The following is a 27,990-nucleotide window of genomic DNA, read 5'->3' as shown; positions in this document are numbered from 1 at the left end:
ACACACATGTTCAGGCTGCTTAGCTGCTTTGCACCGCCCACCTATACCGTCAATACAAACACACATGTTCAGGCTGCTTAGCTGCTTTGCACCGCCCACCTATACCGTCAATACAAACAGACATGTTCAGGCTGCTTAGCTGCTTTGCACCGCCCACCTATACCGTCAATACAAACACACATGTTCAGGCTGCTTAGCTGCTTTGCACCGCCTGCCTCTACCGTCAATACAAACACACATGTTCAGGCTGTTTAGCTGCTTTGCACCGCCCACCTATACCGTCAATACAAACACACATGTTCAGGCTGCTTAGCTGCTTTGCACCGCCCGCCTCTACCGTCAATACAAACACACATGTTCAGGCTGTTTAGCTGCTTTGCACCGCCCGCCTCTACCGTCAATACAAACACACATGTTCAGGCTGTTTAGCTGCTTTGCACCGCCCGCCTCTACCGTCAATACAAACACACATGTTCAGGCTGCTTAGCTGCTTAGCACCGCCCGCCTCTAACGTCAATACAAACACACATGTTCAGGCTGTTTAGCTGCTTTGCACCGCCCACCTCTACCGTCAATACAAACACACATGTTCAGGCTGTTTAGCTGCTTTGTACCGCCCGCCTCTACCTTAAATACAAACACACATGTTCAGGCTGTTTAGCTGCTTTGCACCGCCCACCTCTACCGTCAATACAAACACACATGTTCAGGCTGCTTAGCTGCTTTGCACCGCCCGCCTCTACCGTCAATACAAACACACATGTTCAGGCTGTTTAGCTGCTTTGTACCGCCCGCCTCTACCGTCAATACAAACACACATGTTCAGGCTGCTTAGCTGCTTTGCACCGCCCGCCTCTACCTTAAATACAAACACACATGTTCAGGCTGCTTAGCTGCTTTGCACCGCCCGCCTCTACCGTCAATACAAACACACATGTTCAGGCTGTTTAGCTGCTTTGCACCGCCCGCCTCTACCGTCAATACAAACACACATGTTCAGGCTGCTTAGCTGCTTTGTACCGCCCGCCTCTACCGTCAATACAAACACACATGTTCAGGCTGTTTAGCTGCTTTGCACCGCCCGCCTCTACCTTAAATACAAACACACATGTCCAGGCTGCTTAGCTGCTTTGCACCGCCCACCTCTACCGTCAATACAAACACACATGTTCAGGCTGCTTAGCTGCTTTGCACCGCCCGCCTCTACCGTCAATACAAACACACATGTCCAGGCTGCTTAGCTGCTTTGCACCGCCCGCCTCTACCGTCAATACAAACACACATGTTCAGGCTGCTTAGCTGCTTTGTACCGCCCGCCTCTACCTTAAATACAAACACACATGTTCAGGCTGTTTAGCTGCTTTGTACCGCCCGCCTCTACCGTCAATACAAACACACATGTTCAGGCTGCTTAGCTGCTTTGCACCGCCCGTCTCTACCGTCAATACAAACACACATGTTCAGGCTGCTTAGCTGCTTTGCACCGCCCGCCTCTACCGTCAATACAAACACACATGTTCAGGCTGCTTAGCTGCTTTGCACCGCCCGCCTCTACCGTCAATACAAACACACATGTTCAGGCTGCTTAGCTGCTTTGTACCGCCCGCCTCTACCGTCAATACAAACACACATGTTCAGGCTGCTTAGCTGCTTTGCACCGACCGCCTCTACCGTCAATACAAACACACATGTTCAGGCTGCTTAGCTGCTTTGCACCGCCCGCCTCTACCGTCAATACAAACACACATGTTCAGGCTGCTTAGCTGCTTTGCACCGCCCGTCTCTACCGTCAATACAAACACACATGTTCAGGCTGTTTAGCTGCTTTGTACCGCCCGCCTCTACCGTCAATACAAACACACATGTTCAGGCTGCTTAGCTGCTTTGTACCGCCCGCCTCTACCGTCAATACAAACACACATGTTCAGGCTGCTTAGCTGCTTTGCACCGCCCGCCTCTACCGTCAATACAAACACACATGTTCAGGCTGCTTAGCTGCTTTGCACCGCCCGCCTCTGCCGTCAATACAAACACACATGTTCAGGCTGCTTAGCTGCTTTGTACCGCCCGCCTCTACCGTCAATACAAACACACATGTTCAGGCTGCTTAGCTGCTTTGTACCGCCCGCCTCTACCGTCAATACAAACACACATGTTCAGGCTGCTTAGCTGCTTTGCACCGCCCGCCTCTACCGTCAATACAAACACACATGTTCAGGCTGTTTAGCTGCTTTGTACCGCCCGCCTCTACCGTCAATACAAACACACATGTTCAGGCTGCTTAGCTGCTTAGCACCGCCCGCCTCTACCGTCAATACAAACACACATGTTCAGGCTGTTTAGCTGCTTTGCACCGCCCGCCTCTACCGTCAATACAAACACACATGTTCAGGCTGTTTAGCTGCTTTGTACCGCCCGCCTCTACCGTCAATACAAACACACATGTTCAGGCTGTTTAGCTGCTTTGCACCGACCGCCTCTACCGTCAATACAAACACACATGTTCAGGCTGCTTAGCTGCTTTGCACCGCCCACCTATACCGTCAATACAAACACACATGTTCAGGCTGCTTAGCTGCTTTGTACCGCCCGCCTCTACCTTAAATACAAACACACATGTTCAGGCTGTTTCTCTGTGTCTTGCCTGTAGTGCTTCACATTTATCTCTGGATGACCGCATCATTAGAAGAGTCACCACTTTCAATTCTTGTAAGTTAAACATGCAGCCTGCTGCTGCACTGCATGATGCCCCCCCCCCCCCCCCAGCATCCGGGCCACGGTGCAACTGCACAGCTTGCCCCTCCAGTAATTCCAGCCCTGTTACCTCCTCTTACTGATATACACAGTACGAAGGTAAAAACTGCCTCCATGAGGGGCTGTGTAATGCGTCTTATAGAATCTCGTCAGCCCAGAGAGCTTTAGAGAATCAGGCAGAGAGAGACATCAAAATTAACCTTAGAATCTTGTGCTGGGGAATACATTTTAGATCATTTCATTTGAGCAGAGACCTTTACAGAACTGGGCCCTTAAAGGGATATGGAAAAAGCACTAAGTAGTGACTTAGGGGTCAATTTATGGATCTTGATTCCCCGTGTTTCAGGCTACCCTTCAGGCTGCTCCATAACTTGTCCACCTGCTCTGAGGCAATCGGGTTGATTGACACCCCCTGCTAGCGGCCAATTGGCCGTGAATCTACAGGGGGCGGAATTGCACCAGCAGTTCACAAAAACTGCTGGTGCAATGATAAATGCAGACAGCGTATGATTGTTATCCTTTGCTGAAAGATTTATCTAGGTGAGCTCAGGAGCAGCAAAGAACCTAGGTTCTATCTGCTGATTGGTGGCTGCATATTTATACTGATTGCCATTGGCTCACCCATGTGTTGTTAGAAACCACTAGTGCAGTGTTACTCCTTCAACAAATGATACCAAGAGAATGAAGCAAATTTGATAATAGAAGTAAACTGGAACCTAAATGATGAAATTTTTTTTTTGATTTCTTGTCCCTTTAACCCCTTCACTACCGGGACTTTCAGACAAAAATGTGCCCAAAATCCTAGAGCATTTTTAGCATTTTTGCTATCACTCCATTTAAACAGAAATAGAGCCTTGTTTTTTTATTTACCTGTCAAATCTCTATATATATTTTTTAAGTAGGCAACCCAAGGTATTGATCTAGGCCCATTTTGGTATATTTCATGCCACCATTTCACCGCCAAATGCCATCAAATAAAATAAAAAATTCTCACAGAAATTATTTACATATTGCTTGCGCAATCATGGCACAAATGTTTGTAAATGTTTATCTGGGATCCCCTTTGTTCAGAAATAGCAGACCTATATGGCTTTGCATTTTGGTAATTAGAAGGCCGCTAATTGCAGCTGCGCACCACACTTTTATTATTCCCGGCAGTGAAGGGGTTAATTAGGTATCTTAAAAAGTTAATGTTAGCTTTAGTGTAGAGATTAGCCTCCCACCTGACACTCCCCATCCCCTGATCCCTCCCAAACAGCTCTTCCCATCCCCATGCCCCACTGGTAACCTCCATCTTAGTTAATAAATAAATAAGGCTTTTTAAAAAAAAAAAAAAAAAAAAAAAAAAATTATATATATATTTTCCAGTACCTATTAAACCGTTTTTTTTATATACAATTTTTTTTAATTTTTCTGTAATGTAGTGTAACCCCCACCTGCCCCCACCCGCGATCTTTAGTTAGGGACCCCCACACCCCCAGATCCCCTTTTCTGTAGTGTAGCTGCCACATCCCTTCCTGTCCCTTTATTAATTTTTTTCCGTAGGATAGGGCCCCTCCGACTTCCTCCAGCTCCCTCGTGCCTCCCCTGCTGGACCGCCCACACCTCCCGCCGGCTCCAGCAGAAGATCGTTACAGACGGTGACACAGTGTCACCGTCTGTAACAATCAGGCATTTGCCCTCATATTTAGGTGGAGCACAAATTGCGCTCTGGCTCCATATGCGGCAGATGCCTGAACTGTTAAGTTACAGCCGAGAGGGCTGGAGCATCCTGAAGCGAGGACGTATCTATGCGTATATACGTGGTGCGGTACAATAGCCAAAGTACCGCACTACTGATATATATGTCGGATTGGGTGAAGGGTTTAAGGTGCCTCAAAAATCGTAACAAAATTCTTCACCAAAAATTGTATTTTAAAAAAATGCAAAATATTTATGTAAATTACAAAGGAATACATTGTATTCAATATATGCACAGTGTAAATTGTAATTTAAGTACATTGGATTTACAAAAATCACTTATAAATATAAAATACAAAGTGTAATTGTTGTTTTTTCGTTAAATTGGTTTAACATGGGCGTTCCATGGATTTATATGAAATTGTGTCTCTAATCCCAGCGTAATTCTGTAAAGATTTTTGCACTATAGAGCTCACAGTGTTTTCTTGCAAACTAAAGGGTGGTGAGCTTTTTCTCAAAACACTCAAAATACTTATAACTCTAAAAGACAAAAACACATGCATATGAAAATATACGGTAGGTGATTGTAAGAAGCTATAGGCAGAAAGCAGCGTAATATGATTTATATCGGCTGCTAAATTCACTCTACGGAACAGCGTGTTCCTTTCCAGCATGCACTATTACTTTCAATAGGAGATATCTCGCCACTCACAGGGACTGCACTTTTTTTTACGATAATTTCACCAGTGCAGCCCTGGCGAGGGTCGGCAAAAAAAATCATGTCTTAGCTGGCGAAGTTTAAATCATCAGGCCCTCAGTGTCCCATTCAGGATAAATGTCCCGTTTCATAGGGACTGCTCCAGCTGAGCCCATGACACGCCCTAACTGTGCCTAATCCCACCCTGTCCACAGCACACCAATGGCCTTGTTGCTTTTGTTGTGACTCCACCCACAAAACAACCTCTCTGTCACCTATAACCTCAGGGAAATAAAGAGGTATGCTGCAACCCCCCCCCCCCCATGTATGGGTTTTGGTGCAACCTTCAACATTGTACAACATTATTTCAGTTGTTGGTAGTTTTATAAACAAAAAAAGAAAAATAAATTTTGTCTGCTTTGTTCCAGGTTATTTACGTAGCCCGAAATGCCAAGGATGTAGCAGTATCATATTATTTCTTTCACAAGATCGTCAAAGATCTGCCAGATCCTGGACCATTTGATGAATTTCTAAATGAGTACACTGATGGTAAAGGTACAAGACATTCTAACCATGAGCCCTCTTATTATGACCATAAATATGACTCACCTGCTAAAAAAGGAACAACAAAAAACCACCACATAAACATTATATTGTATTTTATTTTTCTAGTGGGCTATGGTTCATGGTACGATCATGTTAAAGGCTGGTGGGAAAAAAGACAGGACTACCGTATTCTGTATTTATTCTACGAAGACTTAAAGGAGGTAAGGACAAATTACTGAACTGTACTGACTTGATGTAGATGTAAATTATGTTCAATTTATTTGACAAATAACTCTCGGCTAGATTACGAGTTGTGCGTTAAGGTAAAAAAGCAGCGTTAAGAGGTCCTAACGCTGTTTTTTTACGCCTGCTGGTATTACAAGTCTTGAAGGTTTAGGGTCACCGCACACTTCTTTGGCCCTACCGCAAAACGACTTACGTAAACTTCGTAAAGTCTTTTTTCTATGGGACTTCCATAGCGCCGGTATTACGAGTCTTTCCTGGGAGGCCAAGAAGTGAGCGGTACACCCTATCCTGTCAAGAGTCCTAACGCATTTAAAAGTCAGTAGTTAAGAGTTTTATGGTACAAAGCCGTAACATAAAACTCATAACTAAAGTGCTAAAAAGTACACTAACACCCATAAACTACCTGTTAACCACTAAACCGAGGCCCTCCCGCATCGCAAACACTAAAATTTAATTTTTAACCCCTAATCTGCTGCTCCGGACACCGCCGCCACCTACATTATATTTATTAACCCCTAATCTGCCACCCCCAATGTGGCCGCCACTTACCTACACTTATTAACCCCTAATCTGCCGCCCCCACTATAATAAACGTATTAACCCATAAACTGCCGCACTCCCGCCTCGCAAACATTAGTTAAATATTATTAACCCCTAATCTGCCATCCCTAACATCGCCGCCACCTACCTACACTTATTACCCCTGATCTGCCGCCCCCAACGTCGCCGCCACTATACTAAATTTATTAACCCCTAAACCTAAGTCTAACCCTAACCCTAACACCCCCTAACTTAAATATAATTTAAATAAATCTAAATAAAAATTTCTATCATTACCTAAATTATTCCTATTTAAAACTTTGGGACACCCTGTCTATCAATAACACACAGACTCCCTCTCTGAGCTTGAGAGTTTAAAGCGAAAGCTTTGGGGGAAAAGAAGGATGGTCATTAGTCATAAGTGATAAGTTAAGGTATAAACTACAGACCAAAATGAACCTGTGGGTTGTTAAATTTTTAAATTTGTAAATTTGTGGAATACCTGTTTACTGTTAACTGTTAATAATGGAAATGTACTTGCCTTACTGTTTTATCTCTTTTGCTCTCGCCCTGTGGGTCTCTCTAGTCAGGCAGGAACAAACTCACAATTATATCAACCAATACTCACCAACGGTTGACCGGGGCTTGTTTGTTGGAGAGTTTTACGATCCTTAGTGACGCATACAGCAAGGGATTGACAGTGGGAAACAAATAATGTAATGTACTGCTAACAGTTGTATATTGTTCATCTTGTTGACTCTGTCTTGTTGATTATATTTTGTAATTGAAAAACTTCAATAAAAACTAATATTAAAAAAAAAATAATCTAAATACTTACCTATAAAATAAACCCTAAGCTAGCTACAATATAACTAATAGTTACATTGTATCTAGCTTAGGGTTTATTTTTATTTTACAGGCAAGTTTGTATTTATTTTAACTAGGTAGAATAGTTATTAAATAGGTATTAACTAAATTTTTCATATCCCTTTACGAAATAAAATGGTATATACTGGTATAAAATGCTGTAAAATGGTCTCAACCCAATATGGGTAAGAGATAGACACCATTAATATTCTGTTGATTGCTTACATTTCATCCAATTAATCTGATTGTACTTGCCGAAATTTGTTATGCATAGCCTGTTATGAAAAACTTAATAAAACTTTTTCAAAATAAATAGTTATTAACTATTTACTTACTACCTAGTTAAAATAAATACAAAAGTACTTGTAAAATAAAACCTAACCTAAGTTACAATAACACCTAACACTACACTACAATTAAATAAATTTACTAAATTAAATACAATTACCTAAATTAAATTAAATTAGCTAAAGTACAAAAACCACTAAATTACAGAAAATAACAAATTACAGATATTTAAACTATTTACACCTAATCTAATAGCCCTAGCAAAATAAAAAAAGCCCCCCCAAAATAAAAAAAAACCCTAGCCTAAACTAAACTACCAAAAGCCCTTAAAAGGGCCTTTTGCGGGGCATTGCCCCAAAGTTATCAGCTCTTTTAAAAATACAAACAACCCCCCCAACAGTAAAACCCACCACCCACACAAACAACCCCCCAAATAAAATACTATCTAAAAAAAAACTAAGCTCCCCATTGCCCTGAAAAGGGGATTTGGATGGGCATTGCCCTTAAAAGGGCAGTTAGCTCTTTTGCAGGCCCAAACCCTAACCTAAAAATAAAACCCACCCAATACACCATTAAAAAAAACTAATACTAACCCCCTGAAGATCGACTTACACTTACAGTTCTGAAGACCGGACATCCATCCTCAAGGAAGCGGCAGAAGTCTTCATCCAAACGGGCCGAAGTCCTCAACGAAGTCCTCAACGAAGCCGGGAGAAGTCTTCATCCAAGCCGGGCGAAGTGGTCCTCCAGACGGGCAGAAGTCTTCATCCAGATGGCATCTTCTATCTTCATCCATCCGACGCGGAGCGGGTCCATCTTCAAGACATCCGACGCGTAGCATCCTCTTCATCCGACGACTACGAATGAAGGTACCTTTAAGTGACGTCTATCAGCCAATCGGAATTAAGGTAGAAAAAATCCTATTGGCTGATGCAATCAGCCAATAGGATTGAAGCTCAATCCTATTGGCTGATGCAATCAGCCAATAGGATTGAGCTCGCATTCTATTGGCTGTTCCAATCAGCCAATAGAATGCGAGCTCAATCCTATTGGCTGATTGCGATAGGAATGCAAGCTCAATCCTATTGGCTGATTGCATCCAATAGGATTTTTTCTACCTTAATTCCGATTGGCTGATAGACGTCACTTAAAGGTACCTTCATTCATCGGGTAGTCGTCGGATGAAGAGGATGCTCCGCATCGGATGTCTTGAAGATGGACGATGCCGTCTGGATGAAGACTTCTGCCCGTCTGAAGGACCACTTCGCCTGGCTTGGATGAAGACTTCTCCCGGCTTCGTTGAGGACTTCGGCTATGTGCTGCTATGTGGTGATATATTCAAAATGGATCTGATGTCGAGAAAGCTGGGAAAATATTCAAAAGTGCCAATATTACTGTTTAAAGGCAGCATTGTTGAGAGGTGGTTTACTATACAACTGAATATTCTAAGCAGCATTGGTACCGTCATAGGTGATGTAAAGTGAAGGAGTCCTTTTAAATATATAGAACTGAGCCCCTAATAAATATACCTAGGTATCCCTAAACCGACATAACCCACCAACTAAAATTACCCCTACACTACCTTACTACCTAATACCCGTAAGTTTCACAAAATAACAAACACTAAAATTACAAAAAATAAAAAAACTATTTACAAAAAAACAAAACATTTATGCCTTTCCTAAAACGAAAAACCCTATACTAACACCAAAACATTGTGTAGGGCATTGCCCTAAAGGGATTACAGCTCTCTTACATTTGAAATAAAAAAATCCTTATTAAAAATCAAAGTAACCCCCCCCCAAAAAAAAGCTATGTTAAAAAACGTAAATGAACAATTGCCCTGATAAGGGCATTTTGTAGGGCATAGACCTAAAGTGATTACAGCTCTCTTACATTTGAATCCGTATTCGATCGGGTTGATTTCTGTCCGCAGCCTCAGAGCAGCCGGACAAGTTATGGATCAGCGGTCTTTAGCCCGCTGCTTCATAATTTCTGTTTCCGGCGAGGCTGAAGACTCGCCGGAAACAAGGTGCATCAAGCTCTATACAGAGCTTGATAAATCGGCCCCCTTAGCTCTTTTGTGAGGGGGGGAAATCCCTATTCTAAAAAAAAAAAAAACATATTGTTAAAAAAAGTTGCTCTCAAAAGGGCATTTAGCTCTAATGTAAGTATAGCTATTTTGCCCTAATAGGGAAAAAAGCCATAAATTAAAAATAATCCATATTCTAAAAAATAATATCTCTAAGAAGCATATTTGGTAGGGCAGAGTCCTAAAGTGATTATAGCTCTTTTGCCCTGTTCTAAAAAAAGGTTGTTTGTGATTAAAAAAGTCCCAGTCTTTCTCCTTTATCCCCCATACTATTTATTCTCTCTATGGAAGTACTTGCCTCTTACATCAGATCAAATTATAACATTTCTGCCATCTCAGTCGGCCCATTAGACTTTAAAATTGCCTTATACTTTGATGACATTTTATCTATAGTCACATCCCCTGAACGCTCTATTTCAGAGATCCTCAGGGAACTAATCACCTTTGGGAGATTTTCAAATTTCTCAGTTAACACCCAGAAGTCAGATATCTTAAATGTCTCTCTATCACAAACAGAACTTGACCACTTGTGTACTAACTGTCCCTTAAAATGATGACCTTATCAAAAATCCTGTACATACTACAAGCCCTCCCGATTCACTTACCACACTGGTACATTCACCAACTCCAGGCTGCAATTAATTCTTATATGTGGGGCAAAACCAAGCCATGAATCAATAAGAATACTATTTACAGATCACCTGCAGAGGGTGCTTGACTGGCACGGGGCAGAAGACACTAAAGCTTGGATACCAGTAGACTAACAGACACTTAAAGTCCCCAAGGTTGGTGCTCTATACTGGGTTCTGAGAGAACTTAGACCCCCCACAATGTTCTAGTCTCAACATACATAAACATCTATTCCACATGTGGGATCAAATTGTGTCCACTGGCTTAAACATAACCACTACATGCTCCCCGGTTTTCCCAATTCCCCTGAATGCAGAGATGGTTGGACAAGGGATATCAATGAATGCATGAGTGCGATCACACGACACCTCTGGCTAGCTTTAAAGATAACGGAAAATGAATCGATAGAGAAAGACTTAGTGAACTCAGTGGAGGGAGATTCTTAAGTTGGCTTAAATACGCCCAGATATAGCACATTTCATTCACACTTGTCTATATGTGATGTTCTCAGACCTTTGATCTCTTTTGAGAAGATGTCTATGAATAGACTTGAAGTCAAAAACCCACTGTCTCTCTCACTGAAACTTATACAAACTTCAGATAAGGTAACATTACCAGATCACGCCTTTAGATGGCAAAGAGAGCTGGCTATACATATTGACAGGACTGACTGGGATAGAATATATAGATGCACTCACAAATCCTCTCCCTCACCTTAAATACTAGAGTTAAACTATAAATGACTTTTCTCCTGGTACCTGATTCCATCACGCTTGAGCAATATATACCGAGGTGTCTCTAGAAATTGCTGGAGTGGATGCGGTAACTACGGTAACTTAACACATAAGTGGTGGCATTGCACTAAAATTAATCCGCTGTGGCAAATAGTGGAGTCTCACTTCCACTCTATACTGTTCCCAGATTTCTCTCTAACTCCTAGTATTGCCCTGCTAAATGACCTTCCAAAATTTCTTTGCAAGCTGAGACTAAGGGGTAGATTTGCTATATGTCGTGGGGACATGATTTGCTGTAGCGAATCATGTCTGCTCGACCTTGCTAAATGCCGACAGCATACACTGTTGGCATTTATCATTGCAATGCCGCAGGGGGTGTCAATCATCTCGATTGTATCGGGAGGATTTCAGTACGCGGACCAGAAAAGATTGAGGTCGGAAGGAGCATCTGCTGCTTTTTAAATCGAACCCTAAGGGGCCGATTTATCAAAGTGTCAATCAGCCCCAATGCATCTGTTTCCGTGTGAGCCTTAAGGCTAGCCAGAAACAGGAGTTAAGAAGCAGCGGTCTTAAGACCGCTGCTCCTGAACTCATACGCCTCCTGTGAGGCGGCGGAGATCAATCCATCCGATAGTGTACGATCGGGTTGATTGACACCCCCTGCTAGCGGCTTAACTCATAAGCCTCCTATGACACCCCCCTGCTGACCCCCCTGCTGACATACACCTCCTCTGACACCCCCTGCTAGCTCCTTAACTCATACGCCTCCTATGACACCCCCCTGCTGACATACGCCCTCTCTGACACCCCCTGCTAGCTCCTTAACTCATACGCCTCCTATGACACCCCCCTGCTGACATACACCTCCTCTGTCACCCCTCTGCTAGCTCCTTAATTCATACTCCTCCTTTGAGGCAGCAGACATCAATTTGCTCGATCGTGTTTGATCGGGTTGATTGACACCCCCTGCTAGCAGAACTGCTTGGGCAATGATAAATGCCGACAGCGTATGCTGTCGGCATTCAGCGATGTCTGGCGGACATGATCTGCTAATAGATGATCATAATAGCCCACCATTGGAAGACTGCGCAGACCCCTTCTGAAGCTATGTAGAAGGATAGAGTCACAGAACTTCTAAGCCTTGAGGAATTCGGCTCATTAAACATAACAAAGGTACTCCTTTCCTGGAAATAGCTTTTCTATGGGAAGAATCCTTACACTTACATAATCCTTCTATCATACTCCAGCCCACTACACACAGACTTTGTACATCAACTACCCCAGAGCGTGGTGCAATCTCCTCCTCTCGTCTCCCCCCCCCCCCCCAACTACTTCTCCCTTAAAGGGACAGTAAGCAACTTGTAATTACAAGACATTTCTGTTATGCTGCTATAGAATAACATATTAGGCAAGTCTTAAAGGGACATAAAACCTATGATTCAGATAGAGCATGCAGTTTTAAACAACTTTCCATTGAAATTCTTTTATATAATTTGCTTTATTTTCTTGCTATCCTTTGTTGAAAAGCGTACATAGGTAGGGGAAGGAGCAGCAATACACTGATGGGAACTAGCTGCTGATTGGTGGCTGGACATATCTGCCTCTTTCTATTAGCTCACCGTATGTGCTCAGCTAGCTCCCAGTAGTGCATTGCTGCTCCTTCAACAAATGATACCAAGAGAATGAAGCACATTTCATAACAGAAGTAAGATGGAAGTTGTTAAAAAAAAAAAGTATGATCTATCTGAATGATGAAAGAAAAAAATGGGTTTCATGAACCCCAAAAAATGTATTTTGTGGTTCAGATAGAGAAATTTTCAACAGTTTTCCAATTTACTTCCACCCCCCTTATTTGGAGGAGCTTATCTGGGCTTTAGTCTGCAGACAAGGGTAGTCACTGTCATAAAGTTAGCATAAAGTGAATTGTTTTGCATTTGCTATCTGATAAATTCAATTGGGATAAATTCAGTTAGGGACAGATATGTAGCAGGGTTGGCCCTAATACGTCAGCAGGTGCATTTCAAGTTCTGAGAATCAGAAACTGCTCAGTTTTAATTTTCCATGAAAAATGGGGCAAAATAAATAATGAAAAGAAATCACAAAGTTGTTTCATTACCCATAACTAAACATTTTATATACAAATCTCAAGATGTTTACTGTCCCTTTAAGGAATCTGAGATTGAGTTTTTATACTGCTTGCAGCTGCCTGGTATTTCTGCATTTCCAAGGCTTGATGATGTCACCACACCTCTCTGATTCCCCAAGTGATATCAAACTGCTCAGCCATCTTGCAAAGGCCCCAAATTTTTCTTTTGTGATTCAGGTAGAGAATACAATTTTAAATAATTTTCCAATTGACTTCTATTATCTAATTTGCTTTATTCTTTAGATATACTTTGTTTAAGAAATAGCAATACACATGGGTGAGCCAATCACACGAGACATCTATGTGCAGCCACCAATCAGCAGCTACTGAGCATATATTATAGATTTACTTTTCAGCAAAGGATATCAAGAGAATAAATCAAATTAGATAATAGAGGTCAATTAGAAAGTTGTTTAAAGCTACATGCTCTTTCTAAACCACAAAAGAAAAAATGTAGGTTTAAGTGTAGGTGGGGGCTGAATGACGTCATGTAAATCATCAGCAGCACTAAAGGCATAGGCCTAGATTTGGAGTTCGGCGGTAGCCGTCAAAACCAGCGTTAGAGGCTCCTAACGCTGGTTTTGGGCGCCCGCTGGTATTTGGAGTCAGTGATTAAAGGGTCTAACGCTCACTTTTCAGCCGCGACTTTTCCATACCGCAGATCCCCCTACGCCATTTGCGTAGCCTATCTTTTCAATGGGATCTTTCTAACGCCGGTATTTAGAGTCGTTTCTGAAGTGAGCGTTAGAGCTCTAACGACAAGATTCCAGCCGCCTGAAAATAGCAGGAGTTAAGAGCTTTCTGGCTAACGCCGGTTCATAAAGCTCTTAACTACTGTACCCTAAAGTACACTAACACCCATAAACTACCTATGTACCCCTAAACCGAGGCCCCCCCACATCGCCGACACTCGATTAAAATTTTTAACCCCTAATCTGCCGACCGCCACCTACGTTATATTTATGTACCCCTAATCTGCTGCCCCTAACCCCGCCGACCCCTGTATTATATTTATTAACCCCTAACCTGCCCCCCACAACATCGCCGCCAGCTACTTAAAATAATTAACCCCTAAAAATCTTCCGACCGCAAAGCGCCGCCACCTACGTTATCCCTATGTACCCCTAATCTGCTACCCCTAACACCGCCGACCCCTATATTATATTTATTAACCCCTAATCTGCCCCCCACAACGTCGCCGACACCTGCCTACACTTATTAACTCCTAATCTGCCGAGCGGACCTGAGCGCTACTATAATAAAGTTATTAACCCCTAATCCGCCTCACTAACCCTATCATAAATAGTATTAACCCCTAATCTGCCCTCCCTAACATCGCCGACACCTACCTTCAATTATTAACCCCTAATCTTCCGATCGGAGCTCACCGCTATTCTAATAAATGGATTAACCCCTAAAGCTAAGTCTAACCCTAACACTAACACCCCCCTAACTTAAATATAATTTACATCTAACGAAATAAATTAACTCTTATTAAATAAATGATTCCTATTTAAAGCTAAATACTTACCTGTAAAATAAATCCTAATATAGCTACAATATAAATTATAATTATATTATAGCTATTTTAGGATTAATATTTATTTTACAGGCAACTTTGTAATTATTTTAACCAGGTACAATAGCTATTAAATAGTTAAGAACTATTTAATAGTTACCTAGTTAAAATAATAACAAATTTACCTGTAAAATAAATCCTAACCTAAGATATAATTAAACTTAACACTACCCTATCAATAAAATAATTAAATAAACTACCTACAATTACCTACAATTAACCTAACACTACACTATCAATAAATTAATTAAACACAATTGCTACAAATAAATACAATTAAATAAACTATCTAAAGTACAAAAAATAAAAAAGAACTAAGTTACAAAAAATAAAAAAATATTTACAAACATAAGAAAAATATTACAACAATTTTAAACTAATTACACCTACTCTAAGCCCCCTAATAAAATAACAAAGCCCCCCAAAATAAAAAATTCCCTACCCTATTCTAAATTAAAAAAGTTACAAGCTCTTTTACCTTACCAGCCCTGAACAGGGCCCTTTGCGGGGCATGCCCCAAGAAGTTCAGCTCTTTTGCCTGTAAAAAAAAACATACAATACCCCCCCCCCAACATTACAACCCACCACCCACATACCCCTAATCTAACCCAAACCCCCCTTAAATAAACCTAACACTAATCCCCTGAAGATCTTCCTACCTTGTCTTCACCATCCAGGTATCACCGATCCGTCCTGGCTCCAAGATCTTCATCCAACCCAAGCGGGGGTTGGCGATCCATAATCCGGTGCTCCAAAGTCTTCCTCCTATCCGGCAAGAAGAGGACATCCGGACCGGCAAACATCTTCTCCAAGCGGCATCTTCGATCTTCTTCCATCCGGAGCGAAGCGGCAGGATCCTGAAGACCTCCAGCGCGGAACATCCATCCGGACCGACGACTGAACGACGAATGACTGTTCCTTTAAGGGACGTCATCCAAGATGGCGTCCCTCGAATTCCGATTGGCTGATAGGATTCTATCAGCCAATCGGAATTAAGGTAGGAATTTTCTGATTGGCTGATGGAATCAGCCAATCAGAATCTAGTTCAATCCGATTGGCCGATCCAATCAGCCAATCAGATTGAGCTCGCATTCTATTGGCTGATCGGAACAGCCAATAGAATGCGAGCTCAATCTGATTGGCTGATTGGATCGGCCAATCAGATTGAACTAGATTCTGATTGGCTGATTCCATCAGCCAATCAGAAAATTCCTACCTTAATTCCGATTGGCTGATAGAATCCTATCAGCCAATCGGAATTCGAGGGACGCCATCTTGGATGACGTCCCTTAAAGGAACAGTCATTCGTCGTTCAGTCGTCGGTCCGGATGGATGTTCCGCGCTGGAGGTCTTCAGGATCCTGCAGCTTCACTCCGGATGGAAGAAGATCGAAGATGCCGCTTGGAGAAGATGTTTGCCGGTCCGGATGTCCTCTTCTTGCCGGATAGGAGGAAGACTTTGGAGCACCGGATTATGGATCGCCAACCCCCGCTTGGGTTGGATGAAGATCTTGGAGCCAGGACGGATCGGTGATACCTGGATGGTGAAGACAAGGTAGGAAGATCTTCAGGGGATTAGTGTTAGGTTTATTTAAGGGGGGTTTGGGTTAGATTAGGGGTATGTGGGTGGTGGGTTGTAATGTTGGGGGGGGGGGTATTGTATGTTTTTTTTTACAGGCAAAAGAGCTGAACTTCTTGGGGCATGCCCCGCAAAGGGCCCTGTTCAGGGCTGGTAAGGTAAAAGAGCTTGTAACTTTTTTAATTTAGAATAGGGTAGGGAATTTTTTATTTTGGGGGGCTTTGTTATTTTATTAGGGGGCTTAGAGTAGGTGTAATTAGTTTAAAATTGTTGTAATATTTTTCTTATGTTTGTAAATATTTTTTTATTTTTTGTAACTTAGTTCTTTTTTATTTTTTGTACTTTAGATAGTTTATTTAATTGTATTTATTTGTAGCAATTGTGTTTAATTAATTTATTGATAGTGTAGTGTTAGGTTAATTGTAGGTAATTGTAGGTAGTTTATTTAATTATTTTATTGATAGGGTAGTGTTAAGTTTAATTATATCTTAGGTTAGGATTTATTTTACAGGTAAATTTGTTATTATTTTAACTAGGTAACTATTAAATAGTTCTTAACTATTTAATAGTTATTGTACCTGGTTAAAATAATTACAAAGTTGCCTGTAAAATAAATATTAATCCTAAAATAGCTATAATATAATTATAATTTATATTGTAGCTATATTAGGATTTATTTTACAGGTAAGTATTTAGCTTTAAATAGGAATCATTTATTTAATAAGAGTTAATTTATTTCGTTAGATGTAAATTATATTTAAGTTAGGGGGGTGTTAGTGTTAGGGTTAGACTTAGCTTTAGGGGTTAATACATTTATTAGAATAGCGGTGAGCTCCGATCGGAAGATTAGGGGTTAATAATTGAAGGTAGCTGTCGGCGATGTTAGGGAGGGCAGATTAGGGGTTAATACTATTTATGATAGGGTTAGTGAGGCGGATTAGGGGTTAATAACTTTATTATAGTAGCGCTCAGGTCCGCTCGGCAGATTAGGGGTTAATAAGTGTAGGCAGGTGTCGGCGACGTTGAGGGGGGCAGATTAGGGGTTAATAAATATAATATAGGGGTCGGCGATGTTAGGGCAGCAGATTAGGGGTACATAGGGAGAACGTAGGTTGCGGCGGTTTACGGAGCGGCAGATTAGGGGTTAAAAAAAATATGCAGGGGTCAGCGATAGCGGGGGCGGCAGATTAGGGGTTAATAAGTGTAAGGTTAGGGGTGTTTAGACTCGGGGTACATGTTAGAGTGTTAGGTGCAGACGTAGGAAGTGTTTCTCCATAGGAAACAATGGGGCTGCGTTAGGAGCTGAACGCTGCTTTTTTGCAGGTGTTAGGTTTTTTTTCAGCTCAAACAGCCCCATTGTTTCCTATGGGAGAATCGTGCACGAGCACGTTTTTGAGGCCGGCCGCGTCCGTAAGCAACTCTGGTATCGAGAGTTGCATTTGCGGTAAAAATGCTCTACGCTCCTTTTTTGGAGCCTAACGCAGCATTTGTTTGAACTCTCGATACCAGAGTTAATTTTATGGTGCGGCCAGAAAAAAGCCCGCGGAGCGTTAACAGCCCTTCTACCGCCAAACTCCAAATCTAGGCCATAGTGTGGCTGACAATCACGTGTCATAAAAGCTATGTAAATAATAGGCAGCAACAAAAATCTAAATATGTATTCTGCAGCTGCTTTGAATACAATGAAATCTTCATAGCTGCCTCTCAGTTCTGATATAAGGTATAATGCGTGTTATTGGGGCTGGCAGAGGTGTTAGTTATGCCCAGGCCGTCTCTTTATATTGGCTATTGTCTTTTTGCAGAATCCTAAAAGAGAAATTCAGAAGATTCTAAATTTTTTGGACAAGAAGTTGAGCGATGACACTTTGGATAAGATTATTCATCATACGTCCTTCAAAGAAATGAAAAATAACGACATGGCAAATTACAAGACCATACCGCAAGAACTGCTTGATCAGACCACTGTACCCTTTATGAGGAAAGGTAATCTATTTATTTATAATTATCAATTGTTAGTATTATTTGCTCATTCTGATTGAGGAAACAGAATAGAAAAGCAATTTGACCACATGTAGACAGCTCATTCTCTCTAGGTTTCTATTCTATGTGCTTATGTATTTGCCAATGATATAATAAAGCTTCCATAGATTTTCAGGGTAATATACTTTTTACAGGTATAGTGAAAAAGTGTGAATGTTTTTAATTTTTCCCCAAAGCTGTTTTTTTCTGGGGGGGGAAATGGCTGGTGTCCCTACATAAAGGCATATCTAGCTATCTAGAGTAACATGAGCTGGTTTAATGTTAAAGTGATGGTAAATCTTAGCGTTTTTGAAATGCTACCCTGTATCTAAGGAATGAATGAAATGGACCTTCATTCATGATTATTTAGTGAATATGCAAAAAATGTACCTTTATTTTGAGTACGGTTGAGTGCCGTATGGCTAGCACAGCTATTGGATAAGAGATGGAAATGTCACCTGAAGAAAGTTAGTTTTGCGGTGCACGGCTGGAGGGAGTTATTTTAGAAGAAAGATCAACAAAATAAAAGTATGTTTTATCACATATTGACTTACAAATCATAAATGAAGGTCCATTTCATTTACTTAGATTCAGGCTAGCATTTCAAAAATGCTAAGATTTACCATCACTTTAAGTCACTGGTTTTCAATCCTGTCCCCAGGCCTCCCTTAAAGGCCAGATTTCCTTCTTAATATGAGAGTCCACGGCCTCATTCCTTACTTGTGGGAAATACAGAACCTGGCCACCAGGAGGAGGCAAAGACAACCCAGCCAAAGCCTTAAATATCTCCCCCACTTCCCTCAGTCATTCTTTGCCTTTCATCACAGGAGGTTGGCAGAGAAATGTCAGAAGATACGGAGTAGTTCCTTATGAAGGGTGTCTACCCTTTGGAATGGGACTGGAGTTTTAAGTAGTCTTGTCAGCGTCTCAGTGAGAGCATTGATGAAAGTTAGGGTCTGGAGATGCAGGGAGAGTCTTTCTGTGAACCCATCCAGACCCGTATTAACAGCTCCTAAGCAATCAGTGTTGACTAGTTTCACTGCCTGCTTTTCTCACTCAAGTCCATGTCAGGAGCGATGCTACAAGACTGTCAAACTTGAGAGGCTGTGTTTCTGTTCCACGGCATAGATTCTGGTAAGATTGTTTCATTTTTATACACTCATGATAACGCAAGAAGACAGGGTCACAGTGTGGCTCCTTTTTATCTGCATGGAATCAAGGGTTAATACCCTCAGAAGGGGGTTATCGAACAGAGGGAAATAATCACATAATTGTTTCTATTGTATTATGTTTTATGCTGCGATGTGTGAGATGAGGCTCAGGTAGTGGTTGGAACATAATTTAGCTGCGCAACCGTGACTGGGTGTGGTCATACTGATTTCCTCTTCTTCCTGACCGTGCGGTTTACCGGAAACAAAGCAGTTTCTCTGTTGGGCCTGGGTCATAGGAGGTGGTGAGTGCTCCAGCCATTGGGGGTATAAAGGTGCCTGTTATCCTTTTTCCTATAGTCCGTTTGTAAGCGCAAGCTATGGAGGACTCTGACATGTTAGAGGATACTCCCTCTTTACCTAAGTCTAATACCTGTTTATATAGTGAGAAGGCTACGGTATACCTGCCTGCTCAATTATGTTCCAAATGACTTGATAAGGTTTTATTATCAAGGATATTTCTTACAGACCAGAGACGTTGCAAGCTAACTTCTGCTTGTCTTGCCCTCTGTGGCTCAGTGTATGGAGGTAGTTGGTCTCATGGTGTCCTGCATGGACATCATTCCTTTTGCCAGATTCCATCTCAGACCACTTCAGCTGTGCATGCTGAGACAGTGGAACGGTGATCATTCGGATCTGTCTCAACAGATTTCTCTGGACAACCGGTCGAGAGAATCACTCTCTTGGTGGCTCTGACCAGGTCACCTGTCCCAAGGGACATCCTTCTTGAGACCATCCTGGGAGATTGTGACTATGGACGCGTCTCACAGGATGGGGAGCTGTTTGGGGTGCCAGGAAGGCACAGGGCCTGTGGACTCGAGAGGAATTCCTCCTCCCGATCAACATTTTGGAACTTCGAGCGATCTTTAATGCTGTGAAGGCTTGGCTTCTTCTGGGTTCATCCCAGTTTATCAGATTCCAATCAGACAACATTACCTCGGTGGCTTTACATCAACCATCAGGGGGGAACGAGGAGCTCCCTAGCAATGATTGAAGTATCTCAGATTCTGGAATGGGCGGAGGCACACAACTGCTCTCTGTCAGCGATCCACATTCCGGGTGTGGACAACTGGGAGGCGGATTTCCTCAACAGATAATCCCTTTCATCCGGGGGAATGGTTTCTCCATCCCGAGGTGTTTGCAGAAATTGGCAGCAGATGGGGGACACCGGAGATAGATCTCATGGCGTCCCGGATCAATTCCAAGCTACTCAGATATGGGTCGCGGTCCAGGGATCCTCAGGCGGAGCTAATAGATGCATTAGCAGTGCCTTGGAGGTTCAAGCTGATTTACATTTTTCCGCCGTTACCACTTCTAGCTCGTGTAGTGGCCCGCATCAAGCAGGAGCAAGTTTCAGTGGTTTTAATTGCTCCATTGTGGCCACGAAGGATGTGGTTCGCGGATCTGGTGGGGATGTCCTCATCTCCTGCATGGAGGTTACCTTGTCGCAGGGATCTGCTGGAGCAAGGTCCTTTTGTTCATCAAAATCTAGATTCTCAGAGGCTGACTGCGTGGAGATTGAACGCTTAGTCCTCGCCAAGAGAGGTTTTTCTGAGAGGGTTATTGATACTCTCATTCAAGCGCATAAGCCGGTGACTCGTCGCATCTATCATAAGGTGTGGTGGACCTACTTATTCTGGTGTGAGGAACGTGGATTTCCCTGGCATAAGGTCAGGGTCTCCAGGATTCTTTATTTTCTCCAGGATGCTATGGAGAAGGGCCATTCTGCTAGCTCCCTTAAAGGACAGATCTCAGCCCTATCTGTTTTAGTTCACAAGAGGCTCGCTGAGCTTCCGGATGTCCAGTCGTTCGTTCAGGTTCTGACTAGAATCAGGCCTGTGTTTAGATCTAGGGCTCCTCCTTGGAGTCTAAATCTTGCTCTTAAAGTTCTGCAGAAGACTCCATTTGAGCCTATGAAGGCAATTGACATCAAATTACTGTCTTGGAAGGTTCTTTATCTACTGGCTATTGCCTCGGCGCGCAGAGTATCTGAGTTAGTGGCCTTGCAATGTGAGCCTCCTTACCTAGTAGTTCATGCTGATAAGGCTGTTCTTTGTACTGGGTTAGGTTTTCTTCCTAAGGTAGTTTCAGATCGCAGCATCAATCAGGAGATTGTGGTTTATTCCTTGTGTCCTAATCCTTCTTCGAAGGAACGGTCACTTCATAATTTGGATGTGTTTCGGGCCCTGAAGTTCTATCTTCAGGCTACAAAGGAGTTTAGACAGACTTCTTCTTTGTTTGTTGTCTATTCTGGGAAGCGTAGGGGTCAGAAGGCTTTGTCTACTTCCTTATCTTTTTGGTTGAGGAGCTTCATTCGCTTAGCTTATGAGACAGTGGGACATAAGCCTCCTCAGAGGATTAGGGCTCATTCTGCTAGAACAGTGGCTTCCTCTTGGGCCTTGAATGAGTCCTCTATGGAGCAGATTTGTAGGGTGGCTACCTGGTCCTCCTTACATACCCTTTCAAAAGTTTGACATTTTTACTTCGGCTGAAGCAGCTTTTGGAGAAAGGTTTTGCAGGCTGTTGTGCCCTCAGAATAGGGTCTGCCTCGCTTTTACCCTCCCGTCTCATTCAGTGTCCTCTAAAGCTTGGGTACATGTTTGCCACAAGTAAGGAATGAGGCCGTGGACTCTCCTCATATTAAGAAGGAAAACAAATTATGCTTACCAGATAATTTCCTTTCCTTCTGTATGAGGAGAGTCCACGGCGTCTGCCCGTATTCTCCATTGGGCGGACCGAAATTTTAGTTTTGTTCTTCTGGCACCATTTATACCCTGATATTTCTCCAACATTGGTGTGTCCGGTCCACGGCGTCATCCTTACTTGTGGGATATCTCTTCCCCAACAGGAAATGGCAAAGAGTCCCAGCAAAGCTGGCCATATAGTCCCTCCTAGGCTCCGCCCACCCCAGTCATTCTCTTTGCCGTTGCACAGGCAACATCTCCACGTAGATGGTTAAGAGTTTTTTGGTGTTTAAATGTAGTTTTTTATTCTTCTATCAAGTGTTTGTTATTTTAAAATAGTGCTGGTATGTGCTATTTACTCTGAAACAGAAAAGGATGAAGATTTCTGTTTGTGAGAGGAAGATGATTTTAGCAGACAGTAACTAAAATCGATTGCTGTTTCCACATAGGACTGTTGAGATGAAGTAACTTCAGTTGGGGGAAGCAGTTAGCAGACTTTTCTGCTTAAGGTATGACTAGCCATATTTCTAACAAGACGATGTAATGCTGGAAGGCTGTCATTTTCCCTCATGGGGACCGGTAAGCCATTTTCTTAGTCAAACAAACAGAATAAAGGGCTTAATATGGGCTAAAAAAACTGGTAGACATTTTTATGGGCTAAATCGATTGCTTTATTTGGGCATTTTATTCATATTTATGCTGACAATTTGCATTTATAAACTTGGGGAACGTTTATTAAACGGCAGGCACTATGTTAGACACCTTTTCCAGTCAGGGGGCCTTCCTAGTTGTAGACTGAGCCTCATTTTCGCGCCATTACTGCGCAGTTGTTTTTTGAGAGCAGGGCATGCAGATGCATGTGTGAGGATCTGAAATTTGCTGGAAAAGCTTCTAGAAGGCGTCAATTGGTATCGTATTCCCCTCGGGGCTTGGATGGGTCTCAGCAAAGGCTATAGCTGGGACTGTATAGGGGTTAAATTTGTAAACGGTTCCGTTATTTTAAGGGTTAAAGCTCTGAAATTTGGTGTGCAATACTATTAATGCTTTAAGACACTGTGGTGAAATTTTGGTAATTTTTGAACAATTCCTTCATACTTTTTCACATATTCAGTAATAAAGTGTTTTCTGTTTAAAATTTAAAGAGACAGTAACGGTTTTGTTTTAAAACTTTTTTTTGTGCTTTGTTGACAAGTTTAAGCCTGTTTAACATGTCTGTGCCTTCAGATAAGCTATGTTCTATATGTATGAAAGCCAATGTGTCTCCCCATTTAAATTTATGTGATAATTGTGCCATAGCGTCCAAACAAAGTAAGGACAGTACTGCCACAGATAATGAAATTGCCCAAGATGATTCCTCAGATGAGGGGAGTAAACATGATACTACATCATCTCCTACTGTGTCTACACCAGTTTTGCCCACACAGCAGGCCCCTAGTACATCTAGTGCGCCAATGCTTATTACCATGCAACAATTAACGGCTGTAATTGATAACTCCATAGCAAATATTTTATCCAAAATGCCTACTTATCAGAGAAAGCGCGATTGCTCTGTTTTAAACACTGAAGAGCAGGAGGGCGCTGATGATAATTGTTCTGTCATACCCTCACACCAATCTGAAGGGGCCATGAGGGAGGTTTTGTCAGATGGAGAAATTTCAGATTCAGGAAAAATTTCTCAACAAGCTGAACCTGATGTTGTGACATTTAAATTTAAATTAGAACATCTCCGCGCACTGCTTAAGGAGGTGTTATCTACTCTGGATGATTGTGACAACTTGGTCATTCCAGAGAAATTATGCAAGATGGACAAGTTCCTAGAGGTTCTGGTGCACCCCGACGCTTTTCCTATACCCAAGCGGGTGGCGGACATAGTAAATAAGGAGTGGGAAAAGCCCGGCATACCTTTTGTTCCCCCCCCTATATTTAAGAAATTATTTCCTATGGTCGACCCCAGAAAGGACTTATGGCAGACAGTCCCTAAGGTCGAGGGGGCAGTTTCTACTCTAAACAAGCGCACTACTATTCCTATCGAAGATAGTTGTGCTTTCAAAGATCCTATGGATAAAAAATTGGAAGGTTTGCTTAAAAAGATTTTTGTACAGCAAGGTTACCTTCTACAACCCATTTCGTGCATTGTTCCTGTCACTACAGCAGCGTGGTTCTGGTTCGAGGAACTAGAAAAGTCGCTCAGTAGAGAGACTCCATATGAGGAGGTTATGGACAGAGTTCACGCACTTAAATTGGCTAACTCTTTTATTTTAGATGCCGCTTTGCAATTAGCTAGATTAGCGGCGAAAAATTCAGGGTTTGCTATCGTGGCGCGCAGAGCGCTTTGGCTAAAGTCTTGGTCAGCGGATGTGTCATCCAAGACAAAATTGCTTAACATCCCTTTCAAAGGTAAAACTCTATTTGGACCAGAATTGAAAGAGATTATTTCAGACATCACTGGGGGAAAGGGCCACGCCCTTCCACAAGATAGGCCTTTCAAGGCCAAAAATAAGTCTAATTTTCGTTCCTTTCGCAATTTCAGGAACGGACCGGCCTCTAATTCTGCATCCTCTAAGCAAGAGGGTAATGCCTCACAACCCAAACCAGCCTGGAAACCGATGCAAGGCTGGAACAAGGGTAAGCAGGCCAAGAAGCCTGCCGCTGCTAACAAAACAGCATGAAGGAGTAGCCCCCGATCCGGGACCGGATCTAGTGGGGGGCAGACTCTCTCTCTTTGCTCAGGCTTGGGCAAGAGATGTTCAGGATCCCTGGGCGCTAGAAATAGTTTCTCAAGGTTATCTCCTGGAATTCAAGGAACTACCCCCAAGGGGAAGGTTCCACATGTCTCACTTATCCTCAAACCAAATAAAGAGACAGGCGTTCTTACATTGTGTAGAAGACCTGTTAAAGATGGGAGTGATACACCCAGTTCCAATAAAGGAACAAGGAATGGGATTTTATTCCAATCTGTTCGTAGTTCCCAAAAAAGAGGGAACTTTCAGACCAATTTTGGATTTGAAGATCCTAAACAAATTTCTCAGGGTACCATCGTTCAAGATGGAAACCATTCGAACGATTCTACCCACTATCCAGGAAAGTCAATTTATGACTACCGTGGATCTAAAGGATGCGTACCTACATATTCCTATCCACAAAGAACATCATCAGTTCCTAAGGTTCGCTTTTCTGGACAAGCATTACCAGTTTGTGGCCCTCCCATTCGGGTTAGCCACTGCTCCAAGGATTTTCACAAAGGTGCTAGGGTCCCTTCTAGCGGTTCTAAGACCGAGGGGCATTGCAGTAGTACCTTACTTGGACGACATTCTAATACAAGCGTTGTCCCTGTCAAAAGCAAAGGCTCATACAGACATCGTTCTGGCCTTTCTCAGATCACACGGATGGAAGGTGAAAAGAGAAAAAAGTTCTCTGTCTCCGTCGACAAGAGTTCCCTTCTTGGGAACAATAATAGATTCCTTAAAAATGAGGATTTTTCTGACAGAGGTCAGAAAATCAAAACTTCTAAGCTCTTGTCAAGTTCTTCATTCTGTTCCTCGTCCTTCCATAGCGCAGTGCATGGAAGTAGTAGGGTTGATGGTTGCAGCAATGGACATAGTTCCTTTTGCACGAATTCATCTAAGACCATTACAACTGTGCATGCTCAAACAGTGGAATGGGGACTATACAGACTTGTCTCCAATGATTCAAGTGGATCAGAAGACCAGAGATTCACTCCGTTGGTGGCTGACCCTGGACCATCTGTCCCAGGGAATGAGCTTTCGCAGACCAGAGTGGGTCATTGTCACGACCAACGCCAGTCTAGTGGGCTGGGGCGCGGTCTGGGAATCCCTGAAAGCTCAGGGTCTATGGTCTCGGGAAGAGTCTCTTCTCCCGATAAACATTCTGGAACTGAGAGCGATATTCAATGCTCTCAGGGCTTGGCCTCAACTAGCAAAGGCCAGATTGATAAGGTTCCAATCAGACAACATGACGACCGTTGCGTATATCAATCATCAGGGGGGAACAAAGAGTTCCCTGGCGATGAAAGAAGTGACCAAAATAATTCAATGTGCGGAGGATCACTCCTGCCACCTGTCTGCGATCTACATCCCAGGTGTGGAAAACTGGGAGGCGGATTTTCTGAGTCGTCAGACATTCCATCCGGGGGAGTGGGAACTCCACCCGGAGATCTTTGCCCAAATAACTCAATTATGGGGCATTCCAGACATGGATCTGATGGCGTCTCGTCAGAACTTCAAGGTTCCTTGCTACGGGTCCAGATCCAGGGATCCCAAGGCGACTCTAGTAGATGCACTAGTAGCACCTTGGACCTTCAACCTAGCTTATGTATTTCCACCGTTTCCTCTCATTCCCAGGCTGGTAGCCAGGATCAATCAGGAGAGGGCCTCAGTGATCTTGATAGCTCCTGCGTGGCCACGCAGGACTTGGTATGCAGACCTGGTGAATATGTCATCGGTTCCACCATGGAAGCTACCTTTGAGACAGGACCTTCTTGTTCAGGGTCCATTCGAACATCCAAATCTGGTCTCCCTCCAGCTGACGGCTTGGAGATTGAACGCTTGATTCTATCGAAGCGTGGGTTTTCAGATTCTGTGATAGATACTCTGGTTCAGGCCAGAAAACCGGTAACTAGAAAGATTTACCATAAAATATGGAAAAGATATATCTGTTGGTGTGAATCCAAAGGATTCCCATGGAATAAGATAAAAATTCCTAAGATTCTCTCCTTTCTACAAGAAGGTTTGGAGAAAGGATTATCTGCAAGTTCTCTAAAGGGACAGATCTCTGCTTTATCTGTTTTACTACACAAAAGACTGGCAGCTGTGCCAGATGTTCAAGCATTTGTTCAGGCTCTGGTTAGGATCAAGCCTGTTTACAGACCTTTGACTCCTCCCTGGAGTCTAAATCTAGTTCTTTCAGTTCTTCAAGGGGTTCCGTTTAAACCATTACATTCCATAGATATTAATCTACTATCTTGGAAAGTTTTGTTTTTGGTTGCAATTTCTTCTGCTAGTAGAGTTTCAGAGTTATCTGCTCTGCAGTGTTCTCCGCCCTATCTGGTGTTCCACGCAGATAAGGTGGTTTTGCGTACTAAGCCTGGTTTTCTTCCTAAGGTTGTTTCTAACAAAAATATTAACCAGGAGATAGTTGTACCTTCTTTATGTCCAAATCCAGTTTCAAAGAAGGAACGTTTGTTACACAATTTGGACGTAGTCCGTGCTCTAAAATTCTATTTAGAGGCTACAAAAGATTTCAGACAAACATCTTCCTTGTTTGTTGTTTATTCTGGTAAAAGAAGAGGTCAAAAAGCGACTTCTACCTCTCTTTCCTTTTGACTTAAAAGCATCATCCGATTGGCTTATGAGACTGCCGGACGGCAGCCTCCTGAAAGAATCACAGCTCACTCCACTAGGGCTGTGGCTTCCACATGGGCCTTCAAGAACGAGGCTTCTGTTGACCAGATATGTAAGGCAGCGACTTGGTCTTCACTGCACACTTTTGCCAAATTTTACAAATTTGATACTTTTGCTTTTTCGGAGGCTATTTTTGGGAGAAAGGTTTTGCAAGCTGTGGTGCCTTCCTTTTAGGTAACCTGATTTGCTCCCTCCCTTCATCCGTGTCCTAAAGCTTTGGTATTGGTTCCCACAAGTAAGGATGACGCCGTGGACCGGACACACCAATGTTGGAGAAAACAG

At 42.7% G+C, this 27,990-nt stretch overlaps 1 protein-coding gene across 1 annotated transcript in view; it reads left to right on the top strand.

Annotated features, from left to right (window-relative positions):
• The window catches only part of LOC128665865 (sulfotransferase 1 family member D1), a 150,384-nt gene that overhangs the window by 114,083 nt on the left and 8,311 nt on the right, over positions 1–27,990 (top strand). The window contains exons 5-7 of the mRNA XM_053720102.1: positions 5,560–5,686; positions 5,804–5,898; positions 18,180–18,360. Coding sequence (XP_053576077.1) covers positions 5,560–5,686; positions 5,804–5,898; positions 18,180–18,360 — 403 coding nt within the window. The remainder of the gene's footprint in view (positions 1–5,559; positions 5,687–5,803; positions 5,899–18,179; positions 18,361–27,990) is intronic.

Source organism: Bombina bombina, chromosome 7 (genome assembly GCF_027579735.1).
Source record: "Bombina bombina isolate aBomBom1 chromosome 7, aBomBom1.pri, whole genome shotgun sequence".
NCBI lineage: Eukaryota > Metazoa > Chordata > Amphibia > Anura > Bombinatoridae > Bombina > Bombina bombina.
This window is presented reverse-complemented; position numbering and strand designations above follow the sequence as displayed.